The 26,252-nt window shown below is 39.3% G+C and overlaps 1 protein-coding gene across 1 annotated transcript; it reads left to right on the top strand.

The window, feature by feature from the left end:
• On the top strand, positions 1-26,005 carry Inx7 (innexin 7). Its single transcript, XM_076807506.1, has 8 exons — positions 1-596; positions 4,704-4,794; positions 12,227-12,299; positions 15,746-15,923; positions 19,347-19,684; positions 19,922-20,112; positions 21,689-22,134; positions 25,556-26,005. The coding sequence occupies exons 1-7, from the start codon at positions 509-511 to the stop codon at positions 21,936-21,938; spliced, it is 1,209 nt and encodes a 402-aa protein (XP_076663621.1). The 5' UTR covers positions 1-508; the 3' UTR covers positions 21,939-22,134; positions 25,556-26,005.
• The last annotated feature ends 247 nt before the right edge of the window (positions 26,006-26,252 follow it).

The following is a 26,252-nucleotide window of genomic DNA, read 5'->3' as shown; positions in this document are numbered from 1 at the left end:
GCAGCCATTTGAATCGAGCCAATGAGACGAGAAAATCATCTTAGCGTAGTTATATCACGGTTGATTGTTTTCTTATTATATTCCACGCTCCAGCTCAATGTTATCTAACCTTATCTTCTCACGAATAAGCGACTTACGCGATAATAATGACTGTGCCTCCTTCGACGATACGCCAGTTTCGTCAAGCGCTGTCACTCTATGCTACTGCGCAATCGTAGTCCACTGATAAGGAGAAGCGAGAATTACTAGTGACCGAGAGTTCAGTGCAGACTTGATCGACATTCCATCGGTATTGTGGAACCTTCATTTCGGGCCAGCTACACCGAGCACTTGTGAAACAAGTCCGCGGGGGGAACGGAAGGCAGGAAGACACCGGGCGCCGGATGACGCGGGTTCAGCAGCGCCACCGGGCCTCAACAAGCTACTCACGGATGCATCGCGGATACATCGGAATTTTGAGAACTGATGGTAGAATCGTGAAAGAAGGCAGTCCACGCGCTACTTAAAGATGTCCACTGTGCTAGCCACGTTCTCGGTCCTCAAGGATCACGTGAAGTGGAAGGTCTCCCAGGACTCCGTGGCCATCGACAACCTTGGTAACGCAAACTGCGGGGACTATATAGTATATAGAGCAAGTTCTGCCGTCTTTCTCGTTCGGAGTACAGTAATATCTCCGAAAGTGCGCGTGAAACTGCCGTTATTCCTTCGAGCCTGCTCGCGCTAGTGAGGGCACTCTGATCTATGAAAAACGAAGTTTTTATCATTTCTGTTTTGTCGCGATGAAAGGACCTTTAATGCATCGGAAAGATCATCCTGATTAAAATGAGTACAAACACGCCATAAATCGGACTATTTTGTGGGATTCTTTACAGTGGCGGACTATATATCTGTAGCTATTAATAATTTTAAAACTAGCCCGATATATGCCGTGTTTGGGCTCATTTTAATCAGAAAGATCTCACCGGTTCGTTAACAATACTTACTGGGCTGTAAAATAGAAATCATACAGATTTATTTTCTCTTATTTTCTGCCCCTGCATGGATTTCGGGCACGTGGATTTCGATGTGAATCAGCGCAATTACAGATAAAGAAACGCGTCAGAGCTGCACGGAATACTTCGATTCGAAATCAGCTACGTTTTAAGACTGTTAAGAAACGTTGCTGTAATAGGATTGATTTATACACGATGAGCAGCATTGTCTGCCTCTTTTTGCTGATGTTTAGACGGTTTATCTAGTGAATTTGCATGAGGACACTTCTTGCGCTGGAAAATGCTCGAGGACGGCCTATTTGGGGCTTCTTCGTGAATATTGAATTCGTTATCATTCGGGAAAGTTTGCCATGACCGAAAATGCCGATGACCTGACGGTGTCGAGTCAGAACGTGATGGATGGTTGAATACTTGCCAAGCTCCTATCACGCAGCGTATTTTTTGTGCCACCATTGCTGCACGTGCTCGCGCGTTGTCATGGAGGACGGGGACTTCTTACTCTGGTCACGAGTGCTGGACTTTTATCATCAATAGCGGCTTGGCTCTGTTGACAATATCTTTCGAAATTCACTGTTTTACCTTCTTTGAAAAGTTCATCGTGTACTGGTCTTCCCCTGCCCTGGCATAAGCAGAATACATATCACTATTCATTGAGGCCACATGAAGTTACTCACAAAAGTATCCTTCCACCCCTATATGCCACATATTTTTCATATTAAATCGATATCAAAGTAAGAATTCGCTATTCAAATTCACGTTAATATGAATATTCATTAATTTGTATTTTGTTTTTTCCTGTGTTTTTTTTTTACACAGGATGGCGTTTCAAAGCATTTCGCTTATATTGCCCAACGAACATTATTAGTCGTTCCATTTGTCCCTCCTCTCTCCCTTCGGGTGCCAGCAGTAGCAGCGCACCGGGAGAAAAAAATGGTCGCCACCCATCTTTCCCCAGTACGCCGCCCCGTGATGCTTAAAGGGTTATGCCTAGTCAGGCGGTCGAAAAGAGGCGAAGGTTTGTGAATTTTTTTTAAAGAAGCGGAAGCGTATATTTTTACAGAACTTTTTGCGCTTCAAAGAGCAACATTTAAAGAACATTTGATAATTTTTTCGTAGAAGAATATTTACGTTTATAATAAAATAACAAGCGACATCCAAGAAGCATTTTTAAAAATTTGGTTTTGCGGTGAGCACTGCCATTCGGAACCAGATTATCTAAAATCAAATAACAAAAAAGATTCCGTTAGTATATTAATATATCTTCCGATTGACGGAGAGAAATTTCCGAAATATTAATTTAGAACAAAATGACGGCTATTTAAAGTTCAAATCCTGATTTTTCCGTGCAAGAATCCCGCGAAAAAATCAGGATTTCAACTTTAAATAGTCGCCATTGTGTTTTAACTAAATATTTCGGAAAATTCTCTCCGTCAACCTGAGGATACATTAATATACTAACGAAATCTTTTTTGTTTTTTGATTTTAGATAATCTGGTTCCGAATGGCAGTGCTCACCGCAAAACCAAATTTTTAAAAATGCTTCTTGGATGTCGCTTGTTATTTTATTATAAACGTAAATATTTTTCTACGAAAAAATTACCAAATGTTCTTTAAATGTTGCTCTTTTAAACGCAAAAAGTTTTGTAAAATTATACGCTTCCGCTTCTTCAAAAAAAAATCACAAATATTCGCCTCTTTTCGACCGCCTGACTAGGCATAACCCCTTAAGCACAAGCTTAACATCATAAAACATAATAAATTTAACAAAAAATTAGTCAATAGTGAAGAGAATAACTACATTATTTTCCAGTCATTTTTTTATGTTTTATCGAAATCGGAACTTTTAGCCCCGGTCTCCCCTGTCTGAATATAACAGGAAGGCATGTGAAAAAAATTTTATTCCATGTCTCCGATTTGCGTTGGCACCAAGAATCAACCCATTCTCTGCTGTACTACTATTACTGGGGAACTCCGTATCACTGCCATTAGGAATGATGTAGAGTAACAAGTGCATCATTAGATTGTGAAACATTATTATTTCTAACAATACGCATTTGATTGAATGCGAGTGAACGAAAAACGTGGGACAATTGCGACGTAATCAGCCTGTTAGGCAAAACTTTATCGGCAATGAAAATGTCTGACCGACTTGAAGGGGCGTTTTTCAAAATCTTTTGCGCCACTCAAAGTGCTAATGCGATAAAAAATACCGCCGTACGACACATTCCAAGATCTACAATATGAGGTTAACTTAGATCTTCTTCCAGTACTCTTCAAACCGTCATTGGAAGCTTCGGATGGTCGTTAGATTGCGATAGATTTATATGATAAAAGATTCACGTAAATGTTTGCTAGCTCGCAAGGGGAGGACAACATGTGGTAGACACCGATTTTGAAAAACCGAAAATAAGTAAATAGGTGTCCGAGCGTTTCTGCCAATGGGGCTTAATAATAGAGATATTTACATGGAAATTATTCAAAATTTCATAGTTCCCCTTTGAAGGAGTCGGGGTGCCTTTTGAAGATTTCCCAAAGTTAAAAAAAAAATTTATAAAAAAAATTTATAGTTATTTTTTTAACGTGGAGACATCTTCCAAAGGCACCCCGACTCCTTGAGAGGGGAATCCCCCGGGGGGTGCCAGAGTAGTGTGGGATTTTTACCCACTAAAACCCCACGGCCAGTATAAAATTTTTAATAATTTACTTTTTCAATTACCGGTAATTCGGTAAAATTTTTAATAAAAACCGGTTTACCGATAATTAATAAGAGTAAACATTACAGAAAAAACTTTTTTTTTAACTCTAATCGAGCATTAGAAAAAATATATGGAAATAAAACTATTCTGAAAATAAAATGTAAAATCATATAACACAAAATAGATATATTTGTATAACTATTGACAATATTTATTAATATGGATCATCACCACGAAAACAGTGAAAAGAATCATAACTTACATACATAATTAAATATTTTTTATTTAACAATTCTTTTTATCAAATAAGCACGCAGAAACATACCTAATTCGTCTAAACTTTGGTCTCCAGATCGCTACCTAATTTTTGTACAAAATAATCCAGCCACGGATAAAGCGCTCTCAGATTCTACACTTGTTGGCCGGGTAGGCATTAAGAGATCATATGCCATTCATAGTATATATTTTCTCCTTACTTATTCTTCTTGAAAATACGTCCATTTTTTCATGACTGATTCCAATTCTTAGTTTTCTTTTGGATCAGAGTTGGGTCTTCATGAGATACTTCGGTTTTCGTCTTTATTAGTAATTGAAGTGTTTTTCTTACTGACAACGTAGTAGATGTCGATGGAATTAATGAACGCATATATTAGCTATATTGCTATATGTAATTTGGCGAATTACCGGTAAAAATTTTAGGGTATTTCTCACGATTTAAACCGGTTTACCGGTATTGCAATCCCTGGTACTTTGTACGGGGATACGTTCATGCGATTGCCCGAGCAAATGTTGCGTTTAAATAATTACGTTTAAGATAATTGTACCGATTTCAGTAATTACGTTTAAGATAACCATACTGGTTTGCTGCTTTCTTTGTGCAAGATAAATCGGGGAAACTCGAAGGAACGCTGCACGAGTAAAGACGGCAGAACTTTTTCGTCGATTAAATGTGGTTCAGGCTGATTTTACCCTTATCCTCCTAATGCAAGGACTGACTGTTTTTCTGTCACTATAGTGTTCAAGCTGCACTACAGAGCCACGTTTCTGATACTGTTGATCAGTACGCTTCTGGTGTCATCCAAGCAATACATCGGGGAGCACATCAGGTATACACAGAATGTTGAAAGTACTTTTAAGGGGAGGTTCCGGTCTAAAAGTCGATTTTTTTTTTATTTCATTTTTCCAATGCTCGATCTTTTAGGAATACGTGTTTAAAAGGATTTGTTGAAATTCATAAAATTCCCGAAGTTATAGGCATTTGAGTAGCGGCAAATGCATGGGAAACACCCGGCCACTCCGCACTCACGTAAAACTGTAAGGGGATCTTCCGGTCTAAAAGTTTTTTTTTTTCATTTTTCGAATATTCAACCTTTTAGGAATACGTGTTTAAAAGGATTCGTTGAAATTCGTAAAATCCCCGAAGTTATAGGCATTTGAGTAGCGGCCACTCGGCGCCCACGTAAAACTTTAAACGCGTTTTTCTCGAAACAGTGTTCTCAAAACGGTGGGACTTGTATTTTCAAAAGTTATTATCCGATTCCACTGAAACTTTTTTTACTTTGAAGAATATACTTCTGGCTAGGAGGGAAACCAGAAGAAATACAAAAAATTGAGAATTTATAATTTTCAAAGGCGTTGAAAGGGTGAAAAATATAGGGAAAAGGTGATTTCAAACTTCAAATGTCGTTATTTACTAAAAAAATGTTATTTTGTAATTTCTTCTGGTTTCCCCCCTAGCCAGAAGTATATTCTTCAAAGTAAAAAAAGTTTCAGTCGAATCGGATTATAACTTTTGGAGATAGAGGTCCCACCGATTTGGATCAATTTTTTGACGCCTTGACTTTAACGACTCCCCAAGGCTGTCTGCAATGATTAATTATAAAACAAAAAATATATTTCTATAACTTAAGACATCCTTAATACAATGCAAAAAGTCCCATTAAATTATATATAGTAGTTTTCCTTTAATTAATTCCTAAAGATCACCTATTTTTTGGGGCTCTAGACTGGAACCTCCCCTCAAGGTCCTTGGGGAGATTTACGGCGAGTGTCACTCATTATCTCACAGCCAAAGCGTTATAAACTTCTTCAGAATCTAGCAGTTCAAATGAAATTCTTCGAAACGAGTAGGGAAGACCGGGGCTAGTTGACTAATTTTTAACATTTCTAATTTTTATAAATAGCACCATTGGTATTTTGTTGACTTGTTGCACACCAAAAGTTTACAAATTTCATTAGGTATACAGGTTTAATTTTTAAAATTGTTTTAATCGAGTCTAGGTAACAGTTTTTATTATATTTAGAGTAGTGAGACGAATAAGTCAACAAACCCCGGCTGTGGGGTTACTTGACAAATATGGTGGGGTTAGTTGACTTGACATTGACTTCTCAGTTTTAACCGTTTGCCTGCGAAAGTCCTATACATACGCTGTCACAGTTCCATCAATATACAGGGTCATCCGTTAAAACTGCAACCTAAGCGCGCGCCAACAGACGAAACGGCAACACCGCCTCGCGGTCGCATTCCACTGCAACCATGCACCGGCCCAGCGGAGAGCTGCCAGCGAGCGCAGGGCAGCAGTGATGCCTGACCTTCGAAAATTTTAGGATGGTCTCTTTGAAATTAACGTCGCAAAGAGCTGTGCGGAATTTTCCGGCCCAGGTAACGGAGCCGCGCGCTTTTACGATCGGTTTACCACTCGCACCCCAGATCACTGTACTGAGGATTGAAAACAATGTCGACTGGTCTCGTACCCGTCTTAATTTAAAAATTTTTAGCTACGACAGGGTTGACCGCGGCGCTGTACCACTGTACAGAGAGATTTTTCGCCACCTGCGTGTAAAAGCCTCAATAATGGCGCATAGTTCCAAAAAACGACATTAACGGAAGCCGGTATAGGCGTGGCGTTGAATAGCTAAAAGGTTAAAACATTCAGACACAAAAATTGTAGAAAAAAATTCAAACACCGCCACGATCAAAGATACCCCCTATTAGTTACCCGTTACGTCCGATGTATGCATGCACTGCATTAAGGATAAAATTATAAAAAAAAGAAAACCAGAACAATAGATCCTGAGGTTAGCAGAACTAACACATAATTGAATAAAAATTTAATTTCTCGATTTATGAAAGTAATGATACAGAAACAATTAGCAGCTAGCCTATTGTTTATCAATACCATGAATTTAAAAAAGAGCATTAAATACAGTATCAACAATTTCACAACAATTATGGTTAAAAGAATGATAAAAGAAAAATTAAGTAAACGTAAAATATTTGGAATTGTCCATCATTAGGAGGGAATAATTTTTCCTCATTTTTCGGCGCAAATTGTATTCCTTCTTTTATAGTTTAAAAGTTATGCGAAAAAGGCCCCAAATTCTTCAACCCGGGCCTGGAAATTTCAAATACCTCCTTGCGACGTTAATTTGAAAGAGACCATTCTAAAATTGTCGAAGCTCGGGCATCGCTGCTGTCCAGCGGTCGCTGACAGCCCTCCGAACGCCGCACAGTGGGGCACGTAACATAGGATTCGCGGAAAAAATGCCATAACTTCGATGTTTCTCAATATTTTTGAGTACTTTTTTTATATTATTTGTTAATAGCCAACGGTTACATGGACAGCAACATAAATAAAATTGAAGCATCTTTAACAAATGAAATAGTAATAAAACGAAGAAACGAAGAGTGCACAGCGCACTCGGGTGATTATGTATTAATAACAGCCAAAGTTGCAAATAGTTGCAGCCAATTTTTTTATGGCTGTTAGTAGATGGTATCTGCTTTCAATTAGTACTATCTAGAGCCCGGAGGAAGCCGGAGCTTTGTTTATAAACCTAAAAGAGTTAATGAAAACTTGAAATACTGGGTAGCTTCGTTTGAAGTCGTACAGTGGGATTACAGTGAGGAATTTTCGAAAAATATTTATGTCACAAATAAGCTGAGACTATACACATTCGAAATACATGCGGTAAAGAAATAAAAATATCTAGAGGAATTCAGAAAAAATTCGACAATCTCGTACGAATATTGACACGTTTCCCGTTAGAATACGAAAGGTTAACTTCAGATCAATTTTTCTTTGCAATTAACACGAATATGACATATCTGTCATATACGTTAGATACGTTGGTCTATTGGCTTTCAGGATATAGTGATGGATACATAAAAATACAACTTTCATTGTAAGAATCTTTTCCTCTCCAGCCCCACTGTGCGCCGGGTCGGTGAATGGTTGTAGTCGAACGCGTCCGCGAGGCGGCGTTGCCATTTTCGTCTGTTCGCGCGCGCGTAGGTTGCAGTTTTAACGGATGCCCCTGTATACAAACGGCGTATATATACGCAGTTAATTCCATAAATACAGTATACGAAAGGCGTACATATATATCCTACGACCGTCAAATTTTTTTTATTTCTTTTCACCCCTTCACACTGTTATTTCTTTTTAATTAAGTATCATGGTGCTAAATACTGTAATTATTTTCTACTTGTCTGTTATGGTTTATTTAGAAGGCCTGAGAGCTTGAAGGGGGGATAGGGTGTAAAATTGGTAGGGGTGAGTTTGGAGGGATTTGTGGTGGGGGAAGTGGATTTGAGCAGCTGAACTCTTTGCCTCGACTGCATCTTGAGGATAAAAAGTGGAATTTTTAGTGATATTCCTGTGCTTACAAGGAAACATATCGAACCGGAAAATTCTGATTGTAATGAAACTCCGTACGATTGTAGAGCATGTCGGAGTATGTAAGAAACGATTTTTTTTCTGCGGAAAAACACTTTGAGGGGGTGAAATCAGCCCCCAAATTTTCAGTGATTTTTCGTTTTTCGAGTATAACTTTGTAACGGTGCGAGGTAGAAGAAAACCGTAAATGGACAAAATGTTCAGTGTTTGATGCCGTATAACGCGCTGCAAAAGAAATGTTTGTACGTCCAACAATTTATAAATAAATTAAAATTTTCGTTATTTTACATATAATTTCTAACCGTGAGGGTTGGGGACGATCTTTTTCCGTGTAAAAGTTATAATTCGCAATGGTTTACTAAAGTGTAAAAGGAAAAAATTTTGGTTCATTTGTTTATTTGTTTACAAAAATTTTCCGCCTTTGTCCATATTACTACCATCTGCCACTTGACAATCGAGAATTTTTTTTTATTTATCAATTGTTGGACGTACAAAGATTTCTTTTGCAGCGCGTTATACGGCATCAAACACTGAACATTTTGTCCATTTACGGTTTTCTTCTACCTCGCACCGTTACAATTTGGGGGCTGATTTCACCCCCTCAAAGTGTTTTCCCGCAGAAAAAAAAAATCGTTTCTTACATACACCGACATGCTCTACAATCGTACGGAGTTTCATTACAATCAGAATTTTCGGGTTCGATATGTTTCCTTGTAAGTCAAGTAACCCCGTCCAACATTGTCAATATGTTAAGGGTCGTACGTACAAAACCTCCACGCACCGGCAAAAATAAAATACCCTAAATTATAGTCAATGTATCACGTTTCCACAAAATATTCATGAAAAGAAAACATCGAGCAGTACTTAGTGGACAAAAATTCATAAATAGTCGAGAAAAAAAATATTTACTTTCCGCCGACCTTTTTAGATCTTTCATTCTCACTGATGGAACACGCAAGTTTTTGTCACGGTGACGCATTAAATGGCAAGCTGGTCATCCATATGCTTCAATATCTCGAATCGCACCATAATTTATTCCATAGCACAACAATTAAAGGGAATTAGTCAACTAACCTCGTTAGTCAACTAGCCCCGGTCTACCCTACTTGCTATGCTTTCGTGCGACTTGGAAGAATGGGGTAATAGAAACTTCAGTTGAGGACCTTGCAGCGAGAGGGTTGCACGACGTGTAGGAAATATACGTAAAAAATCTAAATCTCTTGGTGCACGTTTGATGCAAATCCGATAACAAATGATTTATTGCAAATCTTGAACCTGCAGGCATTGCTGCTTTTGCAATATTTTTGTTTCGGCCACCTCCAGATTTGACAAGTTCGCTAAAACTATAAATAAAAATTTATCAAATCGATGACTACTATTTATTGTGTGAAGATATATGTTCTTCAATTAGTGTTCTCTTTTTAATGTTAAGGGGTCATGCTCAGTCAGGAGGCCGAAGAAAGGGTGGCCTTTGGAAATTTTTTACTCAAAAGCTGTACCACATTTCTCAGAAAATCTTTTTTCCTTTTAAGGGTTGCATCTAGTACCGTGCATCGTAATTTTTTTATTTAAAAATATTTAGCAATAACTAAGTTATTGTCCATCACTCGAAGGTTCTCTCAAAAGCTCGCTGCTTGAAAGTCGATAATCTAAAATAAAAAATTCAAAGGAATTTACTTATTATATTATATTATATTATCTAGTATTTGAACGAAGGGTTTTTTTATCGGATGCTTAGTTTCCTTTTAATTGACGAAAATCAGGCACGATTTATGATAAAAATTGAAACTTTTACTTTAAACATCAGCCATTTTTTGCCAAATCAATATTTCGAAAAATCCTCCGTTCAAATACGAGATAATATAATATAATAAGTAAATTCTTTTGAATTTTTTATTTCAGATGACTTTCGAGCAGCAGTGGTCACCGCAGAAGCCTTGTTTTTAGAGAACCTTCGAGTGATGAACAATAACTTAGTTATTTCTAAATATTTTTAAATAAAACAATTACGATGCACGGTACTAGATGCAATCCTTAAAAGGAAAAAAGATTTTCTGAGAAATGTGTTATAGCTTTCGAGTAAAAAATTTCCAAAAACCACCCTTTTTTCGGCCTCCTGGCTGAGCATGACCCCTTAAGTCAAAGCAATAATTGTATAGTTTTTCCTAATTTATTCGAAGTCGGTAAATATGGAGCTGCACCCCTCTTGCTGGAAGGTCTTCAATTGTCACTTGGCAAATTATATGTCGTACTTAAAGTGTATCTATTCAGGTAGATAAATAACATTTGACACCGATGCGAATTATGAAATTTCTCAACTACCTATTCGTTGAACTTTGAAATCATATGTCATAATATATTGCAACCGAAATCGACGTCTCTCAATTGCCCAGGGTGTCTCACTAACTATGAACATCTGAATTATTTCCACTGCTGTAGAAGATATGAAAGAACGAATAGAGGAGGAGTGGGAGGGGGGGGGGGTGATACAGGGTTCAAAGACTTGGATATAGTGATACTTAATAAAAACCAACATCCTTCAAGGTAATCTTGAAAGTCATCGCAAGGTCATAGTCATAATATAATTGAACTCATTGAACTTGTCTCGACATCGATTACAACACCATGTGATAAAAGCTAGATAGTGTCAAGAAAAAAAAACCTCAATGACCTTGAAATGATCTTCTAGATCAGCTTGAAGGAGTCTGTGAAAATAATTTACATGTTTCTAGTTTCCGAAACACTCTGTATAATATTGAGAGACGAATGGCGAAAATTACGAACGATTTGAAAGTTCTACCAACAGTTTAGAAATTTGAGAATTTGCATTGGTGTCAAGTGTCACTTATCTGTCTGAATAGATACACTTCTGGTACGCATAAATAATCTGCCAACTGAGAATTGTCGTTTCTATTACCATATTCTTCCAAGCTACACGAAATCATGTTGCCGTGTGTAATTTTAAGGAGACTGACAAGGAGAGGACAGGATGTGGTAGAAATCGATTTTGATGAGCCTTGGCACGATGGATCTATGTCGAAAATAAGTAAATGGGTGTCCGAGCGTTTAATCCCACAGGCCTTAATAATAGAGATATTTACATGGAAATTATTAAACATTTCAGGGTGGTCGTGGGGTTTTAGTGGGTTGAAATCCCACATTACCCTGGCGCCCCCGGGGATTCCCCTCTGGAGGCGTCGGGGTGTCTTTTGAAAATTTCCCACGTTAAAAAAAGTTTTAAATATAATTAACATTTTTACACGAAGTTCTAAATATAATTAACATTTTTACAAAAAGTTATAAATACAATTAACATTTTCTACACAAAGTTATAAATATAATTAACATTTTTACACAAAATTATAAATATAATTAACATTTTCTACACAAAGTTATAAATATAATTAACTTTTTTTTTGTTAACGTGGGAATTTTTCAAAAGACACTCCGACGCCTCCAGAGGGGAATCCGCCGGAGGCGCCCCGGTAGTGTGGGATTTTTACCCACTAACATCCCACGGCCACCATGAAATGTTTAATAATTTACATAAAAATATTTCTATTATTAAGGCCTGTCGGATTAAGCGCTCGGACGAATTTACTTATTTCCGACATGGATCCATCGTGCCATGGCTCATCAAAATCGATGTCTACCACACCCTGCCCTCCCCTTGTGAGTTCTCAGCGTTGGTTGCACGTGATAGCAGATCGGAGTTGGTTGGAAGTTAAGACACTGTTTCACGTATCACCGACGACACCGACCGATAAGGCTGTAATGGTGGCACTCACTGTCTCGTCATGTAATAGCGTGTAACTACGACGACTAATTGCACTCAACCTTGTTACACTTAACGAAAAAGTTGCATCGCTGGGTCTGGAGTGGCGGAGCAAGTGATCAACACATTCTGCTTCTTTACTTCCACCTACACCGTGGTAACTATTATTGTTATGGCGGCGTGCGAGGGGTGGGAGAGATCTAGTGAGCTACTTGGAACACCCTCAAGTACACAGTACGGGAAAGGTGGGATAATTGATCAGCGGGGATACATGATCACGTCAGTTTTTTAATTAATATATTGGCAATTTGTGCTTGCTGTCACGCTGTCCTGGTAATGTTCGCATTACCGCACACTTCGCGTTGCAGTTTCCTTTTGGGAGCATAGAACAATGTTGTTAGAAGCTTCGGTCTTATTTGCAGCCAAAAAGTAAATATTTCGGTCCGCTTGTTCGTCCTCCTTTTTGAGTAAATGTTGCGTATTCAATGATTTGAAATATACTAAGTAAAAACAGCAATTTCTGGTCTATTACCCACACAGCACACTCTCGTTGCAGCAAAGTTACAGAATGGTTGCAGTGCAAGATTAACCTTGGGACAAAAATCGTCTCTGTCAGAATAATTGTCTCTTTGAAGCAAACATTGATATCCTTAGACATTTTCTCGTATCATTACAAACAACGGAAATATTTTAAGTTCAAATGGTAGTTGCAACAACATTACAGCAACATTGCAGGAACGTTGCAACAACATTACAGCAACATTGCAGGAACGTTGCAACAACATTACAGCAACATTGCAGGAACGTTGCCGCAATACTGGCGCAACGTTGCTGTAACATTGTGGAAACGTTACCAAACGTTGCCGTAACGTTGCAGAAATATTGTAGGAACGTTGCCGTGCAATATTGCACCGCAACATTGATGCAACTATGCAGCAACAATTCGATGTACCTACGCCCCGTGCAATTTCGCATGGCAACGTTGCCGAAAGGGTGCAGTGATAATTCTATGTCCGCCTCCTGCAACGTTTCGGGCAGTAGGGCCAAAAATATAAATAACGGCGTATATATGTGTGCAGAATCATAGAAGTATACTCCTACCATGCAAAACTTTAAACTCAAAATATTCAAAAACGAAGACTCATTTTGACAAACTCCATTAGGGTTTTGTAACACTAGTAGGTATGTACTACAACTTCCACCATGTGTCATTCTACGCATTAAAATATACAGGGTGACTCACCTAACATTTAAACTTAAAATATCTCCGTTGTTTGTAATGATACGAGAAAATGTCTGAGGAAAAAAATGATTGCTAGACAAAAAGGACAACATATTATACATGGCTGTATTTGTATTTTTATTGGCTATAACGTTACAGTAATGAAAATACGTCATTCCATTAAAAAAAACCATCGATGATCTTGAAATTTCGGGAAATATAACTTTGAGACAAAAATCGTCCCTGTCAGAATAATTGTCTCTCTGAAGCAAACATTGTTATCCTTAGACATTTTCTCGTATGATTACAAACAACGGAAATATTTTAAGTTCAAATGGTAGTTGCAGCAACATTGCGGCAACATTGCAGGAACGTTGCCGCAACACTGGCGCAACGTTGCTGTAACATTGTGGAAACGTTACCAAACGTTGCCGTAACGTTGCAGAAATATTATAGGAACGTTGCATTATTGCACCGCAACTATGCAGCAATAATTCTATGTCCGCCACGTGCAATGTTGCACGGCAACGTCGCAGCAACGTTACATCCACATTGCGCTGCAACCATGCAACAATGCAAGGTTACTGCAACCATCCTGCAACGTTGCCGCCGCGAAGTGTGCTGTATGGGCAATGCTATTTATTGATTGATCTAACTATTTATGGTAAGTTCAATTTCTCATCTTTTTGAAATTGAGTGCATTGAGGGATACTTGATCAGTGTGTGAGGTGGGATATCTGAACAGCTGAAAATGCCCCAAAAAGAACCATAGAACGGTTAATGAAACAGAAAAATACGGCGAAGAAAGTGAGAAGGAAAATATTTTCTTGATCATCATCTTAATCAGATGATATCTAACAATAAGTGAAATGTCTTTTAAGATTGCATTTACGTTGCTTTATGTCATAGAGTTTAATTCTCCGGTTTCATTTTTTTCAGCAATTCTTTCAAGTTAGTTATAGTTTACTTTCTTTTTACGATATTCTCTTTATTTCATGCTATCGACGAAGATAATAAATATTTTTTAGGAAGTTAATGTGTTATCTACTCTTAAAGTTCACTGATCAAGTCTGCCCTTCAGTAGGGGATACTTGTGTATAACGTCACTGCCGGCAAATGTTGAAATTCAGTCATTAAAATTAGTTTTCGGCTCTCAAATTTTTGCAAGTATAATATCGAGAGTACTCTAAAAATCAGAATTTACATAATTAAATACAAAAAAGTCAAACCATTACTATTGTTTCAACACTTCGCCGGCCGCTCATTTATCGTATCGCCGTTACGCTGCCGCCAGTGAGTTTCACCGCTGGCGAAAAGAAGTCACGCGCACGTGACAGCGCCCAATAACAGTTGGCGAAGAGAAGTCACGCGTACGTGACAGCGGCCGGCAAAGCGTTAATAAAAAAAAAGAAGCAAAACTGTGATCAACTATCCCACCTTTCCCCTATGCCTAGAAAATAACCGGATTGGCAGTCGGTGTATCGATTCAGACGCTAAATTGCCGATTTTGCATCGCCAGGGTGAATTTTTACGGAAAAAAATGCTCCCCGCATACTCCAATATGCTCCACAGTCGCATGAACTTTTATTAAAATCAGGATTTTCGGGTTGCGAGCGTTTCCTAGTTATACAGGGTGATTCACCTAAGTGGGCCACCTAAATTACTTGTAAACTCTTTGTTATATGGAGAAATAGTTCGAGCAACACTTGTATGGCATCAAGTAGGGGGGGGGGCGGAGCGGAGGCGCACAATTAATCATTTTATATCGATTGTAATGGACGATATTTTGAGCATTGCATTAAAAATCATTTACAAAATATCTAAGTAATTATTAGTTATTGCACCCATACACTCTAATAGATTTTTACTCGGCGTTCAACACGCTTTCCAGTTGCGGGGTCAAACTTTACCCATCGCGATTAAAAAAATCAAGATCACCTTCATATCTCGATAAAAAAGCAAAATAGTAGAAAATTAATTATTACGCGATGTGCCCCCCCTCGATACCGTGCAACGTTTGTTCGAACTGTTTTTTCATATAACAAAGTGTTTGCAAGTAATTTAGGTGGCACACTTCGGTGAATCACCCTGTACAGTTGTACCATAATGAATATGAACCAGACGAATTTTCACAAAAGAAGCCTCCTGTGGAGAAATTCTATTGCATTTTATATTTCCCACTTATTTGTTCATGTGGAGTGTGGACTCGCGACTCTTCCAGTTCCAACAACTGTTATGAAACACCTTGTAGTTAGACTTCTAACACTCTGGTGGGCTATCGGCTTGGACCCTGGTGTTTTCACAACCTCACTATACTTCTACCACCCGCCATAATTGTTGCATGGAATAGTAATTAATGCAGGCAATAAATCTCTACCCAGACGAAGCATATGAATGTGACATCGGTGGAATTAGGCGAAATCGCTCATCCTGGCGTCGGACCAGCAGGCCGCGGGGACCCAGTCGTGCACCATGCCTACTACCAATGGGTGCCTTTCGTTCTGTTCTTTCAGGCGATTCTCTTTTACGTACCTCACTACCTGTGGCGAAGCGCCGAAGGTCAGTCCCGCTATGTACAGCGCGATTCAATTGGGCATAGTATGCGCAACATATTCGGACAAATGGTTTTTCCCAATATGCTTAAACGATTCTACGTATTAGCATTAAGTTAACTGAATAGTTTCTAGAGGACAGGGTGATAAATAAGTTACGATAACATATTCTAAAGCAAAATACATATTTTAAAGAATAATAAAAAAATTTGAGTGATAAAAGTATGCGGTCACAGTAATAGTAAACGACCCGAGAAAACTCTGAACGAATATATCTGTGGTTGCCAGGAAAGAAGCGGCATGTCATATGTTTTCATTCTCGAGATATGTAATTGTCGTTTAAAGTTCTAAATACCAATTCTTCTTATTAGCAACGTTTCCCTATTTACTTTTTGCGATATAAACGCACGTTTCCTTTATTTTGCGCAATATTCAATATTTGCATAATTAACGTAAATAGTAATAAACAGAATAGTAATAATTTACGGACACTGTAGGCAGAACGTGGCAAGTCCACTGGATTTGTGTTATTCTGCTTAACCGCGTCCCAGTTAAGTAGTTTTTTTTCCAAAGCAAAATATAAACATTGTACGTAAGGCGTGAGCATTCTACGCGAGACGCGAGCCTCGCACGCGTCTGAAGTGTTAGTGCGTCCCCGTTCAGTCAATGCGAACTTGCTTCTTACGTAATGAGCGTCTTAAATCAATTTAGTAACGTTTAACATACAATTACATAAAAATTCAACTGTATTATGTGCGAAATATATATATATATATATATATATATATATATATATATGTGAAAATGGATCTCATTACTCGGTATTCTTCAGATACGAATTTGACGGAAATGGATGCATTTTCTGAAGTGGGCAGTACGTTATAACTCTGACCATAAAATTAAATATTAATTATGTATTTTATCTGCAAAGAAAGAATAAACTGTTTACAGAATTACGGTATAATTGTATAAGATTGACAGTAAAGTGATGTAGATATTGTTTTTTTTTCTTGGCGCTGTTCAGGAAATATTTAATGCGAACAGTATGTCACGCAAAGAAAGTAATAGTTTTTTTTTTAAGAAATTTGAGCTACCAGGAAAGAAAATGAGAATTTTGAGCTACCAGGAAAGAAAATGGGAATTTTGAGCTACCAGGAAAGAAAATGGGAATTTTGAGCTACCAGGAAAGAAAATGGGAATTTTGGTATAGCATACAATACATCTTCGGGGAAAATTGATTTTGGCGAGACACGATTACCAACGTGTCGAAATAAATGTCGAATTGTACTTATTCTGTAAGATCAGCAAAAAAAATTTGGAGCTTACTGGCGCGAAGGAGATTATTTAAGTAGATTAATGAAAATAGAAAATAATAGGCGATCGTAAAAGACAGATACGAGTAATCTTCGTATTCTCCAATTTTTGTGGACTTACGTAGTTTTGCTAAATCCAGACGAATTCGATATTGGACTTCGGTTAAATTGCATTACTTTTTTGAACATATAAAATTTGTTTTCATGCATTTTTTCCTGATAAATACATAAATTCTGTAGTCTAGAGCTGCATTAATGCAGAAACTGAAATTTTTTGAAATTGTGACACGGGGCGATTTTCCTTACAACCACAGATATTTGTCCGGTACTTAGGTACTGTATGTAGAACAATGTGGGATAGGGTACACAGTGGGGAGAATATAGGAATACGTAGAATGGGATAGAGAGTGGGTCGATATACATGTATGTATGTATGTATGCATGTATGTACAATAATGGACGAAAGAAGGATTAAAAGGTGGATGATGACTAAAGTACTACAACTTGGCAAACGGGAATTACATCCACCACTCTGTATAATGCATATACTTAGCAGAATTCCCGTTAGTAGACCATTGATACTAGCAGGGCACATACAAATAAAGCAGGTTTCAACTTAGACACCAGAACACCAATCGATAGATATACAGTGATATCAGCACAATAAGTAAAATGTAGTATTTACTTATTTAATCTACATGCATACAAATTTCAGTATTGAACTTTCTATTAATGACCCCCACTGTAGGAACGTGTAAAATGGAACGTAAGTACTAGGGAGGATATAGGAAAAGGTAATATATATAATATACATAGAATACATAACACAGGATGTAGAATATAGAATACATAATACAGGATTTATAATGTAGAATATATAATACAGGATGCAGAATGTAGAATACATAATACAGGCTTTATAATGTAGAATACATAATACAGGATGTAAAATGTAGAATACATAATACAGGATGTAGAATGTAGAATACATATTACAGGATTTATAATGTAGAATACATAATACAGGATGTAGAATGTAGAATACGTAATACAGGATGTAGAATGTATAATACATAATACAGGATGTAGAATGTAGAATACATAATACAGGATGTAGAATGTAGAATACATAATACAGGATGTAGAATGTAGAATACATAATACAGGATGTAGAATGTAGAATACATAATACAGGATGTAGAATGTAGAATATATAATACAGGATGTAGAATGTAGAATACATAGTACATGATGTAGAATGTAGAATACATAGTACAGGATGTAGAATATAGAATACATAATACATGATGTAGAATATAAAATACATAATACAGGATGTATAATGTAGCATACATAATACAGGGTGTAGAATGTAGAATACATAATACAGGATGTAAAATGTAGAATACATAGTACAGGGTGTAGAATATAGAATACATAATACATGATGTATTATGTAGAATACATGATGTATTATGTAGAATACATGATGTATTATGTAGAATACAGGATGTATAATGTAGAATACAGGATGTATAATGTAGAATGTAGAATACAGGATGTAAACTGTGAACTACATAATACAGAATGTAGAATGTAGAATGTATGTAAAATGTAAAACGTTTAATACAGAATACAAAATACATAATGCAGAATATGGAAGGGATGCTAGAAGAATATGAGACAGAATATGGAGTAGAAAGAATACAGAATAGGATTTATGTACATGTATGTACATATCGATGGCTTAGTGCACAAATATAGTATCTCCACTTTTTGTGAAATTTCAGCTTTCATATGCAACAAATAGTTCTTGATTATTCCTTTATACTGTATACATAAAAATCATATTTATATCTAATTCATAAATTTGTGAAAAACAATATTTTCCTTCATTGTATGTCCCTGAATCTTATGTACCATTGCATGTTTAATCCTATTTCTCTCGAAAGCGCTAGAAGTGGACATGCAATATTCATGCACTAATTGTAAGCCGTTGAATATATCCACTAATGAGGACCACTCACTTCAAAATTCACCGACGATATTTAAGTTAAATCTGACCAAAATCAATCGAGGGACTGAAAAATAATATAATAGAAAATTGCTTGGTCCAGGTGGTCGCCTGAAGATTTTGGTATCCGGTTTGAACATGGCGTCGTTGGCTCTGCGCGAGACGTCTCTGCAGACCGAGAACGGGATCTCAGTCCCCTCGAAGCAGGACCGGGACGACAAAATTCGACAGATCCACATCTCTTTTATAAATCGTATCCACTTAAATCGGCCGTGGGCGTACTATTTGGGGCTCTGCGAGGTTCTCAATTTCCTAAACGTGCTGATGCAGATTTACTTGACCGACTGGTTCCTCGGCGGAGCTTTCCTCGGGCTCGGTCAGTCCCTATCCGACGCCAGTGTCGACGGGAGGATTGACCCCCTCGACGTCGTCTTTCCCAAGGTAAAACGAAATGTCCACTGTAACCGTTTACCGGGATCCACGTAACAATTTTCCGCGCTAGAAATCTCCGTATATCCAGTCTAACGCTCATAAATAATTTACTAAGTCTGTGGGCGTAAGGATCATTAATGCTGCACGACTGTCCCAGATAAAACCGATGAAATGGCCTTGCACTGCCATTGGTCGCGTTTCGTTTGTACGTTTTCAAGGGACTCGATGTTGAATTAACATTTACAGGTGACAAAGTGTATTTTTCACAAATATGGTCCTTCAGGAACGATACAGAAGCACGACGCGCTGTGCGTAATGGCGTTGAATATCGTCAACGAGAAGATCTATGTGTTCCTCTGGTTCTGGTTCATCATCCTTGCGGTGATAACCGGTTTGGGACTGATTTGGAGGATACTGACCATGTTGCTGCACTCCAGGTTGTTACCCCCTTGCATTAATTGCCACAATTCCCGCAGATGAACCTGCGGGCAAGAAACCCTAGGAACTTCTTCAAAGGCACCTTCAAATTCAAGCCCAAACTATTTCTTTCGTTTATACACATTCTACTTTTTCTCGATGAAAAGATAAGATCAGAAGACCCTTTGTGTTTCAAGCAAATTGCTATCTCGCAGAGGCACGTGAAATTTTGGCTACTTGGATCGCGAGCTGTTGCTTTTGGGGCGGGGCGTTACCCCCACTGCGAAGGGAGGGGGTAACGCTGCGCGCTTCTGCGCGTAAACAGTGCTCTTTACTAATCAGAACTTTAACCATCTTTTTGCGAAGAAACATGGTACTGAATGTTAAGGGGACTAGGCAGTCAGATCGCTCGAAAATCAAGTATTTTTTGCGAATTAATTACAAGGAGATGAATACAAATTGTGAGTAGTACTTTTGGGTAATGTTTGTTAATACTGTAAATAGTAAAAAGAAAATTATTTGAGGAATATACACATATGTATGACAGCGCTACAGTTGCTTGATATACACACTGCGTTCCACATTAGAGCGTACTCGTTTCGCGCAGGGATACACTGTTGATTGGCAGTAAACCGGCAGGGAAAGACCAATCGCGAGAGTGCTGTGACCAATCGCGTGTGTCGGACCCGTGGGAGCTGCGCAGATCGCTCGCAAATCGGTAGGGGCGTTGGTACGCTCTTATATGGAACGCAGTGTAGGTGTTTTTTTTTTTCTGACGTCGCTGTAATTTTGCAGTGATTCTGGCCGTAAGAAATTGAATTGTGAAATATCCTCTGAAATTGATACTTTGCCCCGGGCCCCATTCTGTCCTGAATCTATTAAAAAAAAATCAAAATTATAAGTACAGCGGTTGTAAAAAGGTAAATTTTAAAGAAATGTGATTTTCGCCAGGGAGAAGAGCCATTTTACTTTTTTTTTTTGTCAAAATAGGAGTTTTCACAAACTTATGCTTAGGTTCAGGCCGTAACTAAACATGTTTCACACATGTGATTTTTTTTTCAAATCCATTTGTTCCTCCGTTTTCGTCGCAATCACTGCAAAACGAAGAGGAAATATGATTCCAAGAAAAACGCGTTTAAAGTTTCGAAACAGGATTTAGTCTGCCTGCGCGGGCGCAGAAACGATTTATGACGCGCTCGACCTTTTCGGCTGCAAAATCCCTAATTTTGCGAATTTTAACATAAACCAAACGGCGCTTTACTCGGGAGGGGTGGTACTTTCGAAAAGTTTAACAAAAAAAGAAATCGAATTTCTGACCGCCTAGTCCCCTGAAGGTCGCATTTTTCGTCGACTATATTTTATAAATCAGTAAGAATATTGTTAGAATTTCTAAAATTTCATCGACCTGTTATAATATCCCCAGAATTCCAATGTAGGATATCCACTTGATATTAGTCTTGGTAATTAGCACTTTTAGTGGCGCAGGCTTTCGAGGAATGCGACCCTTGGAAATTGAAATTCGTGCCTGAGCTGTTCTGAATGTAACTCGGGGTGCAGGTCCCTCTGGTGTGTTAATCTCTTTTCTCGCGCTCGCAGGAGCGACGTCTTCAACAAGGCCGTATTTTCCATGGCCTGTCCGGGAAAGTACAATCCATGGAACATGCTGACGGTCACCCACGAGTGCCACTTCGGTGACTGGCTGTTCCTCTACTACATAGCGAAGAACCTGGACAATTACATTTTCAAGGAGCTTCTGGAGAAACTGGCCGAGGATCTGCAGCAGAAGCGTCATGCCTACCAGCCTGTCTCCACTAAGGAGGAGGAAGCGATGACGCGTATAACGTAACTCCGTCGCAGCGGCTTTCAAATGTACAAGGTGACTCGAAACACGCGGCAGACGCCTAACGAACGTGATGATTATTCCTCCTTCTAAAATGAATCGACAATGGAGAATGAAATGTTTCTTACGATCCTTCGTAAAGGAAGGTTCGTATTTTACATTCCCGATTTCTTGTTTAACGAGGAGTGATTTCAGTGTTTAGGTCACAGGTCTGCTCTTTGGGTTGCAAATACCTCCTCAAGTTATGGGACTCAGGCAACAGCTGAGCGCGGAACTGTTAGGGGAGACCGGGGCAAAGTGGGGCGGAAAAAGTTTGAAGTCGAATAAAATTTTTCCCTTTCAATAAAAATGTTTGGAAATTGATTTATAATATAATTAAAACATCACTATTGATAAATGACGAATAGCAATACTTAAAATAAACTTAGAGTATATTAAAAATCAACTTGAAAGAAATGATGCAAGAGGTATCACTTTACCCCATGTATGGGGTAAAGTGAGGTGCAACAAAATTAGGACTTTAATTAAGGATACAGGTAAATATTAACCCCTTGCGCTGGAATGACGTGTGTAGTACGGCAGCTTCTGGCTTTTTTTGCGCCGTGGTTGTCAACAACTGTGACAGATTTTTCATTTTTTTGAGGTTAGATTCTGTCCCATCAGGCCGCGTGGTCTCCCAGCTAGCAGACAGGTTAGGTTATTGCGCACATCACTCGCGCATCTTTTCTTTGCAGCTCACTTTGCCCCGAATGTGTACTCAATGGAAAATTAATTATTTAATAATGTTAGGATTAATGTTTTCTCAAACGCGAGTACATGTATGTTTATAAGCGTGTTATAAACACGCAGAAAAAAATTTGAGTTAAAATAACACATTTAAGACTCATCTATCCAAAAAGCTAAATTGAAAAGAAAACCAATTGGAAGTCTTCATTTTTAATTTTTTAAATCAATTTCCATTTTGCGATATCTGAATGTGTATAATTATCATGTGGTATTACACACATTTATTACGTCACCAAAATTTGTAAATATATTCTACTGTTAAAGAATAAATTAAGAAAGCTCATTTTACCCGAGGTTCACTTTGCCCCGGTCTCCCCTACGTTGCTAACCACAGCATGGACTGCGGGAGGACCGCAAGACTGTGCGTGCGTCCATACTGGCTCATACCACTTTTTTCTTTATTTTTTTTTTATAAAAGGTTGTTTATTAGAAGAACATTCACAGTCAACAAATTAGAGGCACCAAAAACACAATATAAAAATTGCCAGTCGTTCAGAGAGTCAGAGTTGCACGGAGGGGAGTCGCCCTGCCACCGCAACCATCCCGTGCTGCTCTGCCCAGAAAAGGGCCGTATGTTTGTATTACACAAAAACTCCCGGCTCCGCCTTAATACTGTATGACATAGATATGCTAAGAGGACCTTAAAACTAATCAAGTAACTGAGTGCTAATCACTGAAAGATCCCACAGTGAGGGACATCAGCGTGGGGGAAAAAGAGCTCCTTACATTTGAGTTAGGGAAAAAACCCTGCATCATTCTTTGGGCTGTGCATAAACAATTGGGCTTACAGACTAAACTTACAAGCTACTATTTACAAAGTAAGAGGTATAGAGAAATGTACATGTGAGCAAGGAGCCAGCGAGTCCACTGGTCCAACAGTCAAAGGGGTCTGCCGCATACCCACCGCGCAATAGATAAGAGTACTGGCACTCAGTCAGGATTCTTATGGGATTATTCAGACTAGGGGGGTCCGTCCCGCTAGCGGGCAAGCTTACGGTCCCTGAGCTCTCTCAAATGAGGGCTGTCGATGGATAGCCACCAATATGTTTCGAAATTCTGGCGATGGAAGTCGTTACAGTCCCTTTTGGGGATTGACATAGAGAACATGAATTTCTCACTATCGGGTGGGGCATCGGTTGGTCCTATCGCCAGTCTTTTATTGGCTTTATTACGGCGCCAATGGAATATTAGGGAAACGTCATTAGCGTCCTGGATCATGCCCCAGCTATCGCAGGAAATAAACGCCTGAGGCGACAAGTAGCCGGGGGCGAGCTGTTTACGGGTAAGAACCTCGTCACGGATAAGTAGGGGCCTTAAGGCCGCGTTTTCGATGGAGGGCAGAGTACTAAACTAACCTCGGGTCAGCCTTAACATAGTGGCTCATACCATGAGTCTATATAGCTGGGCCTTACGCGTATGGGCGCGCACACACACTCTTGCAGTACTTCCAAAACCCCACGCGACGGTTAACAAGGTAACAGTTCAGCCCTCGGCCGTTACCCGGGTGCCAGAAGTTGAGGAGGTATTTGCACCGCAAAGGTGAAATCTGACGGCACGTGGATCGGCGAGCTGAGCCGGCTCGCCCAGGGGGACCAAGCTGTCTTTGTTTGGCTGAAGTTTTCCCGTTTAGTTAGCACCGCATTGGTAGGAGGCGCTAGGTACATCACACACAAATACCTACGTGTATCAGTGAGCACGCCACACAACCTTTCGACGTTGGTGAAATGTTACCATGACGACCGTCGTCATTTAGAAATGTTTGGCGCAGACACGAGGAAGTGTCCTCACTTTCCCTGGTTTACCCTTTCTAAGGCCGTCTGACCATGGATTGTCGCGTCAGTGACGCGTATGCAGCAGATAGAAGGATAAACATTGAAATTGAATATTTCTTCTTTTCTTAGGAAAAGAAAATATATTCAATTTCTTTGTATATCCTTCTATCTGCTGCATACGTGTCGCTGGCGCGACGATCCGTGGACAGGTTTTAAAGTAAACGGTGCATTACACGTATACACATACGCATACGTCCCGATTCACACCAATTCACACATTCACAGTTTAGTACGCACCTCATTGGTAGGAGGCGCTACAAACTCTGCTTCAACTTTCGTAAGAGGGAAGCTTGGCCCCCCTGGGCTCGCCCAGGCTCGCGAATGGGCGATCCATGAGCGTTCTCACGGCGCGGGACTCGGCGAGACGGCTCGGCTGGCCCAGGCTCGCGAATCGGCGAGCCATGAGCGTTCTGACGGCGCGTGGGCTCGGCGAGTCTCCGAGCTGTGATGCCAGATCGGGGACGGGTTCCCTCGAGAATTTCCCCCACCTCGCGCACACTACGCCGGAGCTGCGTGTCCGTGAGTTGGACTCCGAAGCGCCGAGCTCACTGACGCGCTGCTCCGGCGTAGTGTGCGCGAGGTGGGGGAAATTCTCGAGGGAAGCCGTCCCCGATCTGGCATCACAGAGTCGGACTACCCGTAGGCCCCCGTCCGAGCTCGCCCGACTTTACGCGACCCGACCCGAGCCCCAAAAGTCGGGTACCCGCACACCTCTACTAGCTACTAGGTTAGTAGGGGATGCCGCATGCTTAAGCATTTGCTCAAGAATAAGTAGCGACTATGAATACCGGCCATATTGTATATTTACAGAGTTTTCTAATTTCTATGAGTGACACCAGGCGGTGTACCGGTAAATTATAATCACAAAAAAAAATAGAAGATAGTAATAATTACAAAATAAAAAAAAGATGTGAAATCAAAATGAGCTGCAAGTACATAAAGAGTGCCAAGCTCGCCGATCCACGTGCCGTCAGATTTCACCTCAAAGGGCAGCCCTGGTCTAAGTTACACTTTATACTGCCCATATTTCTGTACACGACACGAATCTTTAATCGTGAATTAACTGTGATCGCAGGGCTGCCACTGGATCGATTCCCGAAAGACAGTATTTCATGAGCTACGTTCATCTTTACAGGTTCATCTTATCCGTTTAAACCAATTCTATTTAATTGTCCTCGTTAAATGTATATAATTGGTAGTTAAAAATAACGCGACACCGATATTTTCACGGATACTATATGAAACCATGCCTTGCCACCAAAACCGGAAATGAACGTGTTTCGTATCGAGGACGGTTGTTACGTCTACATGGAATTCCGCGGTACTTCGTTCTCCGGTATTTCGTAAAATGTCGAGAGTATACAAATATTTCGTTATCGAGCGCTGGACCACAATGATAGAAATCACCAAATTCACGAGCTTCCGGTATCTACTGGCACCAAGGTGCCAACTATTCTTTACTTCGATTTCGGATAAGAGTTCCCCAACTCTGTTGGACGTGACCAGAAATATTAAGATAACTGTAGCTGACAAGGGGAGGACACCATGTGATAGAGACCGATTTTGATGAGCCTTGGCAGGATGGATCTATGTCGAAAATAAGTAAATAGGTAAATAGTCAATTATTAAAAATTTCATAGTGGCCGTGGGATTTTAGTGGGTAAAAATCCCACAACTACCCTCGCGCCCGCGGGGATTCCCC

The sequence above is a fragment of the Andrena cerasifolii genome, chromosome 1 (assembly GCF_050908995.1).
Source record: "Andrena cerasifolii isolate SP2316 chromosome 1, iyAndCera1_principal, whole genome shotgun sequence".
NCBI classification, from domain to species: Eukaryota; Metazoa; Arthropoda; class Insecta; order Hymenoptera; family Andrenidae; genus Andrena; species Andrena cerasifolii.
Note: the sequence above shows the minus strand (reverse complement) of the source record. Positions and strands in the feature narration are given on the sequence as shown.